The sequence below is a fragment of the Coregonus clupeaformis genome, chromosome 18 (genome assembly GCF_020615455.1).
Source record: "Coregonus clupeaformis isolate EN_2021a chromosome 18, ASM2061545v1, whole genome shotgun sequence".
In the NCBI taxonomy this organism is placed as follows: Eukaryota; Metazoa; Chordata; class Actinopteri; order Salmoniformes; family Salmonidae; genus Coregonus; species Coregonus clupeaformis.
This window is the reverse complement of record NC_059209.1, coordinates 48,150,891-48,161,760: the sequence shown is the minus strand read 5'-3', so window position 1 is coordinate 48,161,760 and position 10,870 is coordinate 48,150,891. Positions and strand designations below refer to the sequence as shown.

General features: G+C 46.1%; 1 protein-coding gene across 1 annotated transcript; it reads left to right on the top strand.

Annotated features, from left to right (window-relative positions):
• The first annotated feature begins 9,586 nt into the window (after positions 1-9,586).
• On the top strand, positions 9,587-10,713 carry LOC123493096 (protein phosphatase 1 regulatory subunit 3C-like). The gene is made up of 2 exons (XM_045226989.1): positions 9,587-10,113; positions 10,295-10,713. Exons 1-2 carry the CDS (start codon positions 9,742-9,744, stop codon positions 10,574-10,576), a joined length of 654 nt encoding a protein of 217 aa, XP_045082924.1. The 5' UTR covers positions 9,587-9,741; the 3' UTR covers positions 10,577-10,713.
• Positions 10,714-10,870: the final 157 nt, after the last annotated feature.

The window sequence follows — 10,870 nt, the reverse complement described above, 5'->3', positions numbered from 1 at the left end:
CATCCAACTTGAAGGAGCTGGAGCAGTTTTGCCTTGAAGAATGGGCAAAAATCCCAGTGGCTAGACGTGCCTAGGTTATAGGGACATACCCCAAGAGACTTGCAGCTGTAATTGCTGCAAAAGGTGGCTCTACAAAGTATTGACTTTGGGGGGGTGAATAGTTATGCACGCTCAAGTTTTCTGTTTTTTTGTCTTATTTCTTGTTTGTTTCACACAAAACAATATTTTGCATCTTCAAAGTGGTAGGCATATTGTGTAAATCAAATGATACAAACCCCCCAAAAATCTATTTTAATTCCAGGTTGTAAGGCAACAAAATAGGAAAAATGCCAAGGGAGTGAATACTTTCGCAAGCCACTGTAAGCCATACCAGGGTGGCGTAGCTGGATTTATGTCCTTCAAAGACTGAATGATTTGATCATAATAATGATAGGTTGGCTTCTTTTTGGCTTACTAAGTTTAACAGCTGAAACAGAAAGGCTCACACACACACTGCCATATCAGTGAGCTCATTGTATTTGAGACAGAGTTTAGCTATGTGCTGTAGTACAATGCACAACATCTAATCTGGAAACCTGACCTGTGCAGTTGTGGATACAGTGCCTTCGGAAAGTATTTGGACCCGTTGACTTTTTACACATTTTGTTAGGTTACAGCCTTATTCTAAAATCTATAAAATAGTTTTTTTCCCTCATCAATCTACACATAATGACAAAGCAAAAAAAGTTTTTAGAAACTCAAAAAAAAAAAAAAAACTCTAATCACATTTACATAGGTATTCAGACCCTTTACTCAGTACTTTTTTGAAGCACCTTTGGCAGCAATTACAGCCTCAAGTCTTCTTGGGTATTACGCTACTGTCACACCCTGATCTGTTTCACCTGTCTTTGTGATTGTCTCCACCCCCCTCCAGGTGTCGCCCATCTTCCCTATTATCCCCAGTGTATTTATACCTGTGTTCTCTGTTTGTCTGTTGCCAGTTCATTTTGTTTCGTAAAGCCTACCAGCGTTTCCCCCCTTGCTCCTGTATCTCTCAAGTTCCTGTTTTCTAGTTTTCCCGGTTCTGACCATTCTGCCTGCCCTGACCCTGAGACTGCCTGCCGTTCTGTACCTTTTGGACTCTGATCTGGATTACTGACCTCTGCCTGTCCTTGACCTGTTGTTTACCTGCCCTATGTTTTTGTAATAAACTTTTGTTACTTCTACACTGTTTGCATATGGGTCCTCTCCTGAAACGTGATGGTACGAACTGGCCATGACTGACCCAGCAGACTCGGACCAGCTCCGCAACGCCATCTCCTCCCAAGGAGCCCCCATTGGAAGGCACGGGGAGTTGCTTCGTGGTCTCATGGAAGGTTTCCAGAACTTGGCCGAACGCCATGACCGAGCATTTAACACATTGCTGGAGCAATACCGCAGGTTGTCTGTTAGGCAGCCTACCACGATGGTAACCTCCCAGCCCCTCAGTAACCCGGCTGTTAGCAGCGCGGCCTCCCCGGCCACCCCGGTTTCCCGAGAACCCCGCTTACCTCCCCCGGAACTCTTCGCTGGAGAGTCGGGAACCTGTCGGGCATTTCTCGCTCAGTGTTCACTCATCATCGAGCTGCAGCCCTCCTCCTTCCCCTCGGACCGCTCTAAGATAGCGTACCTCATCACGCTGATGTCTGGGAGGGCTCTCACCTGGGCTACGGCAGTGTTGGAACAACAGTCGGCCGTATGCTTCAGTCTGGAGGAGTTCATGCAGGAGTTAAAAAAGGTTTTCGATGCTCCATTGTCCAGGAGAGAGGCTGCCCGGAAGTTACTCCAGCTTTGGCAAGAATCCCCCAGTGTGGCAGACTATACAGTGGATTTACGCACGTTGGCAGCTGAGTGTGTTTGGAACCCAAAAGCGCTGATCGACACATTCCTGCACGGAGTATCGGAGGAGGTAAAGGACGAGCTTGCAGCCCAGGAACTACCGAAAGATCTCAACTCGCTCATCGCCTTGACCATTCAGATCGATGTGTGACTACAGGAATGTAGGAAGGAGAGGAAGTCCGATTTCACCTCGCCTCCGAGGCATCCCCGACGGCTCTGTTGCCGAGAGAACCCGAGGCTACTCAAGTTCCCCCGAGAGTCTCCGAAGTCTGCGATCCACCTTTTCCCGAGCCGATGCAACTAGACAGAGCTAAGCTGTCTCCAGCCGAATGGCAATACAGGCTTCACACAAAGAGTTGCCTGTATTGCGGGACTACTGGTTATTTTGTGTCCTCCTGTCCACTTAAAGACCAGGCTCACCGGTAGGAGCGAGTACTCTGGTGGGCCATACGGATAACTTTTCCTCTCCCCTTACTCGCACCCCTTTTCATGCCATCTTGCTGTGGTGGAACCAGTCAATCTCTCCAGGTACTCATCAACTCTGGGGCCAATGAGAGCTTTATGGCCGATACCCTGGCATCCGAGCTGGGCATCCCCACTCAGCCCCTCTCCATTCCCATGGACGTTAGAGTGCTGGACGGGCGCTCTATAGGCCGGGTCACCCACAATACCACCCCCATCAACCTACGAGTATCAGGGAACCACAACGAGACGATCCAATTCCTGCTAATTAAGTCTCCTCAGGTTCCCGTGGTATTGGGTTTCTCTTGGCTTCAGCGACACAACCCCTTTATTGACTGATCTACTGGTTCCATCATAGGGCTGGAGCCCGTTCTGCCACGCTCATTGCCTGAAGTCAGCGCAGCCTGCACCGGGACATCTTCCTGGGGGCTCGGAAGTTGCCTCGGACCTCTCCGCCATTCCCGCGGAGTACCAGGACCTCCGGGAGGTGTTCAGAATCGACTTTCTTCCAGGCACCACTCCGCCCCGGGGACGACTGTACTCACTGTCGGGTCCGGAGACCAATGCTATGGAGACCTACATTGAGGACTCCCTAGCTGGCGGGTTCATCCGTCCTTCTGCATCCCCGCCTGCGCAGGGTTCTTCTTTGTGGAGAAGAATGCCAAAACCCTGCGCCCGTGCACTGACTACCGGGGCCTCAACGACATCACGGTGAAGAACCGCTACCTGCTACCACTCATCTCCTCGGCCTTCGAGGCGCTCCAGGGGGCCAACGTGTTCTCCAAGCTGGACCTATGGAACGCCTACCACCTGGTGTGGATACGGGAGGGGGACGAGTGGAAGACTGCCTTCAACACGGCCAGCGGTCACTACGAGTATCTGGTCATGCCATTTGGCCTTACCAATGCTCCAGCTGTGTTCCAGGCCCTGGTTAATGATGTTCTCCGCGACTTGTTGAACCGGTTCATCTTCGTCTACCTCGACGACATCCTCGTCTTCTCCCCGTGCTCCACATCCGATTGGTCCTCCAACGCCTCCTGGAGAACCAGCTTTTTGTGAAAGCGGAGAAATGTGAATTCCATCGCTCCACCATCACCTTCTTGCGCTACATCATTGCAGCAGGGAGTGTACAGATGGATCCACCAGGTGGTAGGCATTCCGTAGGCCCAGATATTTGTCCGCCGCTGTCGTCGTACCTGGAGGAGAGCCCGATCGGCTCTTCTCAAGACCACTTCCAGGTATCGACAACAAGCGGACCATCACCGGACTCCAGCTCCCTAGTATCATCTCGGACAGAAGGTATGGCTGTCCACCCAAGATCTGCCCCTCCGGGTGGAGTCCCGCAAACTTTCCCCCCCGGTTTATCGGCCCTTTCCCCATCTTCAAGATCATTAGCCCCTCTGCTGTTCATCTTCTGTTGCCCCATATCCTCCGTATACATCCCACTTTTCATGTGTCTAGGATCAAACCCATGTCTCACATCCCTTTTCCCCTTGCTCCTGTATCTCTCAAGTTCCTGTTTTCTAGTTTTCCCGGTTTTGACCATTCTGCCTTACCTGACCCTGAGCCTGCCTGCCGTTCCGTACCTTGTCACACCACCCTGGATTATTGACCATTCTGCCTGCCCTGACCCTGGGACTGCCTGCCGTTCTGTACCTTTTGGACTCTGATCTGGATTACTGACCTCTGCCTGCCCTTGACCTGTTGTTTGCCTGCCCCTGTTTTTGTAATAAACTTTTGTTACTTCGACACTGTCTGCATCTGGGTCTTCTCCTGAAACGTGATAGCTACAAGCTTGGCACACCTGTATTTGGGGAGTTTCTCCCATTCTTCTCTGCAGGTCCTCTCAAGCTCTGTCAGGTTGGATGAAGAGTGTTGCTGCACAGCTATTTGTAGGTCTCTCCAGAGATGTTCGATCGGGTTCAAGTCCGGAACAATCAAGGATATTCAGAGACTTGTCCCGAAGCCACTCCTGCATTGTCTTAGCTGAGTGCTTAGGGTCGTTGTCCTGTTAGAAGGTGAACCTTCGCCCCAGTCTGAGGTCCTGAGTGCTCTGGAGCAGGTTTTCATCAAGGTTCTCTCTGTACTTTGCCCTGTTCATCTTTCCCTTGATCCCGACTAGTCTCCCAGTCCCTGCCACTGAAAAACACCCCCATAGCATGATGCTGCCACCACCATGCTTCAGCGTAGGGATGGTGCCACGTTTCCTCCAGACGTGACGCTTGGCATTCAGGTCAAATAGTTTAATCTTGATTTAATCAGACCAGAGAATCTTGTTTCTCATGGTCTGAGAGTCTTTAGGTGCCTTTTGGCAAACTCCAAGCGGGCTGTCATGTGCCTTTTACTGAGGAGTGGCTTCCATCTGGCCACTCTACCATAAAGGCCTGATTGTTGGAGTGCTGCAGAGATCGTTGTCCTTCTGGAAGGTTCTCCCACCTCCACAGAGGAACTCTAGAGCTCTGTCAAAGTGACCATCGGGTTCTTGGTCACCTCCCTGACTAAGGCCCTTCTCCCCCGATTGCACAGTTTGGCCAGGCGGCCAGCTCTAGGAAGAGTCTTGGTGATTCCAAACTTCTTCCATTTAAGAATGATGGAGTCCACTGTGTTCTTGGGGACCTTCAATGCTGCAGATTTTTTTGCTACCCTTCCCCAGATCTGTGCCTCGACACAATCCTGTCTCAGAGCTCTACGAACAATTCCTTCGACCTCATGGCTTTGCTTTTCCTCTGACATGCACTGTCAACTGTGGGACCTTATATACTGTAGATACAGTTGAAGTCGGAAGTTTACATGCACTTAGGTTGGAGTCAACAAAACTCGTTTTCCAACCACTCCACAAATGTCTTGTTAACAAACTATAGTTTTGGCAAGTCGGTTAGGACATCTACATTGTGCATGACACAAGTAATTTTTCCAACAATTATTTACAGACAGATTATTTCACTTATAATTCACTGTATCACAATTCCAGTGGGTCAGACATTTACATACACTAAGTTGACTGTGCCTTTAAACAGCTTGGAAAATTCCAGAAAATGATGTCATGGCTTTAGAAGCTTCTGATAGGCTAATTGACATAATTTGAGTCAATTGGAGGTGTACCTGTTGATGTATTTCAAGGCCTACCTTCAAACTCAGTGCCTCTTTGCTTGACATCATGGGAAAATCAAAAGAAATCAGCCAAGACCTCAGATAAAACATTGTAGACCTCCACAAGTCTGGTTCATCCTTGGGAGCAATTTCCAAATGCCTGAAGGTACCACGTTCATCTGTACAAACAATAGTACGCAAGTATAAACACCATGGGACCACGCAGCCGTCATACCGCTCAGGAAGGAGACGCGTTCTGTCTCCTAGAGATTAACGTACTTTGTTGCGAAAAGTGCAAATAAATCCCAGAACAACAGAAAAGGACCTTGTGAAGATGCTGGAGGAAACAGGTACAAAAGTATCTATATCCACAGTAAAACGAGTCCTATATCGACATAACCTGAAAGGCCGCTCAGCAAGGAAGAAGCCACTGCTCCAAAACCGCCATAAAAAAGCCAGACTACGGTTTGCAACTGCACATGGGGACAAAGATCGTACTTTTTGGAGAAATGTCCTCTGGTCTGATGAAACAAAAATAGAACTGTTTGGCCATAATGACCATCGTAATGTTTGGAGGAGAAAGGGGGTAGCTTGCAAGCCAAAGAACACCATCCCAACCGTGAAGCACGGGGGTGGCAGCATCATGCTTTGGGGGTGCTTTGCTGCAGGAGGGATTGGTGCACTTCACAAAATAGATGGCATCATGAGGAAGGAAAATGATGTGGATATATTGAAGCAACATCTCAAGACATCAGTCAGGAAGTTAAAGCTTGGTCGCAAATGGGTCTTCCAAATGGACATGACCCCAAGCATAATTCCAAAGTTGTGGCAAAATGGCTTAAGGACAACAAAGTCAAGGTATTGGAGTGGCCATCACAAAGCCCTGACCTCAATCCTATAGAAAGTTTGTGGGCAGAACTGAAGAAACGTGTGAGAGCAAGGAGGCCTACAAACCTGACTCAGTTACACCAGCTCTGTCAGGAGGAATGGGCCAAAATCCACCCAATGTCACGCCCTGGCTCTGGGACTCTGTTATGTTGAGCCAGGGTGTGTGGTTTCTATGTGTTTTGTGTGCTAGGGTGATTATCTAGTTCATTTGTTTCTATGTTGGCCGGTGTGGTTCTCAATCAGAGGCAACGTGTATCAGCTGTTGCTTGTTGTCTCTGATTGGGAACCATACTTAGGCAGCCTGTTTTCCACAGTGTGTTGTGGGATCTTGTTCCGTTTGGTTTGTGTAACCGTAGGACTTCACGTTTCGTATCGTTTGTTGTTTTGTTCGTGTGATCATTAAAAATAAAAGTATGTTCGTATTCCACGCTGCGCCTTGGTCCACTTCTTCTCAAGACGATCGTGACACCCAACTTATTGTGGTAAGCTTGTGGAAGGCTACCCAAAACGTTTGACCCAAGTTAAACAATTTAAAGGCAATGTTACCAAATACTAATTGAGTGTATGTAAACTTCTGACCCACTGGGAATGTGATGTAAGAAATAAAAGCTGAAATAAATCATTCTCTCTACTATTATTCTGACATTTCACATTTTTAAAATATCACTGGTTGCTGGTTGCTGCGGAAAAAGGAGGTCAAAAGGGGGGTGAGTGTAACCGGTGTGAAATGGCTAGCTAGTTAGCGGTGCGCATTAGTAGCGTTTCAATCAGTGACGTCACTCGCTCTGAGACCTTGAAGTAGTTGTTTCCCTTGCTCTAAAAGGGCCACGGCTTTTGTGGAGCGACGGGTAACGGTGCTTCGAGGGTGACTGTTGTCGATGTGTGCAGAGGGTCCCTGGTTCAAGCCCAGGTAGGGGCGAGGAGAGGGACGGAAGCAACACTGTTACATATGTAAACTTCCGACTTCAACTGTAGGTGTTTGCCTTTCCAAATCATGTCCAATCAATTGAATATTCCACAGGTGGACTCCAATAAAGTTGTAGAAACATCTCAAGGATGATCAATGGAAACAGGGCGCACATGAGCTCAATTTCGAGTCTCATAGCAAATGGTCTGAATACTTATGTAAACAAGGTCTTTCTGTTTTTAGTTTTGAATACATTTACAAACATTTATAAAAACCTGTTTTCGCTTTGTCATTATGGGGTATTGTGTGTAGATTGCTGAGGATTTTTATTTATGTAATCCATTTTAGAATAAGACTGTAACGTAACAAAATGTGGAAAACATCAAGGGGTCTGAATACTTTCCGAAGGCACTGTATATTTTGGCAGAAGCACTTCCTTGATTAATAGCTAAGTTGTGATGTATCGTGTGTTTTGTTTCACACTATATTGCTACATTATGGAACCTCTATGCATTAGGAATGAGTTATGATTCCTGAACGGGAAATGCGTTCATTGATTTTTACAATTGTCATGGTTTACTGGCCCAAGAAAATAGCATGTTCTCCAGCATTTCTCTTTATGAGACATAATTGTGGTAATAGCATTGTTATATAAGGCATTTTATCACAGGATATTTCATGCTTATTGTATTTTCCTTTCATGTGAATGGGAGAACCAGTAATAGAGGACTGGAAAAAGTGGAGCCTATCCTTTAACATTCAACCATCCTTATAGTGCACTGTGGTTACACTATAGATCACCACTGATAGCACATGTATTGATACTTGATTTCACAGTCCATGATATATCTATCACGGTACCATATGAATAGTAGGTTGTCCATTTGGATATTAGATTACATCCGGTTGACTCAATGTCGTCAGCTCAGGGTTTGTTCTTTATGGCTCATTGAAAAGATAAACAACCAAGAGCAGTAATTGCATCAGCATCACAGTATGGGGAACTGCAGCTCATCCTCTTCTAAATAACTAGGTCATTGAGTAATACTGTGTGCGTGAGATGGTGCATTTATTTTGGTGGGGAAATGATATACCCCTAAAGCAATACATTCTGAAGAGATAGACAGAGTGGGGTTTTCAGAAGAAGGTAGTGTGTTGCATCACTTGTTTTTTCTGAAGCATTTCAAAAGTGATATATTTTCATCACATCCTTAACAAGTCCATTTGGTGAAAACACACCACTGGTGGGAAAATTTGTATATTTTCTTCATGCGGATTCTAGAATATTCACATGAAAATCTGTCACTAATTGGATGGAAACCAAGCTACTGTTCTGTAAATGAGTCATAAAACTCATCACTATTGGCTAAGAATGATGAGGAAGTTAATTTCATTGTTCAGGAGAGTAGGGAACATTGGATACATGATATATCATGATGATTAAGGAGGTATATAGTGGCATGCACTATTGAAACTAGGTTCATAGTTCAGCACCAGTAAGGAGTGAAGTGAGAGAAACAACAACTGGATGATTTTACTTTTTTTGAATAAACTGTAAGTTACAGTGTTGTTAGGTTGGCTGTTGTAATTCAATTTACTGTTCAATTTAGTTTTGATAGCAAAACAATACTTGTTTTTAACTCACCATATAGAGGTCCAAGGCTGCTTCATGAAACGTATGATGTTTTTCTAATTGCGTATATTTGAGAAAATACTAGAACCGATATGTCCATGAGGATCAATGTCTCAGGCTAAGTATCTCTGAGTCTAATTGCTGTATTCTATAGTGTCATTCTAACTGACATCTATACCTTTATGATCTTGTCACGATTTTAACTGAATATGAACCCAAATGCAGACAACTACACCGAGCCAGAGAAGGTTTAACAGGTTTATTTCAAAGTTAAATTGTCCAGGTTTCCAAAAATAGGGGAAGAGCAAGTCCAGGTCTACAGGGAGGGTAACAGATCCAGGGTTCTGAGCAGGAGTGGTACCGAAACGTCCTAGTGTCCGTGGTGAGTCCAAATGTGAGGTCCAGTAGTGGAAAGCAGGATGGTGGTGGCAGGAGTGAAGCGGAGGCAGGAGTCAGGTTCCAATAATCTGTGGCACAGGAGAAATATAAATAGAACAGGCCAAAAACACAAAGAGCGAAAACAAGCAGGTTGAGTCAGCAGCGAGACTAACATGGTCGTCTTGACTATGATCTGACAATGAGTGGCAAGTTTGACCGGGTCTTTAAGGCTGAGGTGATTATGGTGAATGAGCTGCAGCTGGAACCCTGACTCCCGCACACCAGACTTCACTCCTGCAATTAAGAACAGACAGAGGAGAGGGGGAGAGCAGAGAGAGAGAGCTACCTAGCAGCAGTAGGCCTAACAGATCTTCTTACTACAGAAGATATCCCCAAACAACACTAAGATGGCCTGTACAACAGAATAATGATTATATTATCATGATGTTAATGATTTATCAGGAAGCTGTAGAATATTGTTCTTTGTGTATTGACCTTCATCTTTATCCTTCATAGGGTATTGCGAATGTTTGGTGATCAGTCCATGCCTCAGTCTGTGGGAACTCTGGACATTGCCATAAGTCTGTGCTGGAGCCAGTGTCCACCACTGTGCCAGCTGTTTTGTCTATCCTCTCTGAAGCACCCGAGACCCTGGATCAGAGCCCCTGTGCCAGAGCAACTCTCCCAGAGCAGCCTAAGCCCTACACCTCTTACCCCAGACAGACCTGTGCCTCTGAAGGAGACTGGTGAGGATGAAGTCAAGGCTAAGAGGAAGCATGTGGTTTTCATGGACTCAAAAGGGTTGTCCCTAACATCAGTCAACATCTTCTCTGAGATGGAGGATGTACCCACAGCCATCACGCCCAGAGAGTCACGGGGACATGACAGAGGGGGGTTCTAACTGCACCGTCAGCAATTTTGGTGAAGAGAGCAGGCTGCAAATGGGCTTCCCACAGCCTTTTGCAGGCTTCCTGTGTTTCCGTTCCAGACTAAAGGAGGGCATGGTTCTCCTGGAGAACTGCAGTGTGACTGCACTGGCCCTACACAGAACAGTCCATGTGAAGAACCTGAGCTTCTAGAAGGCTGTGTGCATCCGAATCACCTTTGACTCTTGGCACAGCCACCAAGACGTGCCCTGTGCTTTCCTGAAGGAGCGCTATGGTGTACCTGACACAGATATCTTTGACATCACCCTGCCCAAGCTCCGAGATGAAAATATAGAATTCTGTGTGTCTTATCTACCTGATAGGTACAGCACCCCATTCTGGGACAATAACAATGGACAGAATTACAGCATCTTTGTCTCTGACAAGCCTGAGGCACCCTGGGGCATAATCTGGACAATAGAAAGACTGCACTAGGCTACTCTGAACCTCACCGTAATATTTCTGTTTAGACCCTGAGGTGAACTTTAATTTGTTAAAATGTGAAAAAGACCTGGCTACTGCACTACATCTTATCAGCTTATTAAATAAACTATTTCTGTTTGAATTATGGGGATTTTCAAATTTTTCACAGCGTGCGCTGTTTGCTCTGTAAATTGTTTTCTGGAATAAAAGTAATTTGAATAGAATAGTCATTAGAACTTGTAGATAGCTCTGTGGTTATTCCGTTTTAAACATAATCACTGCAAACTTTTATATTTGCAATATTTC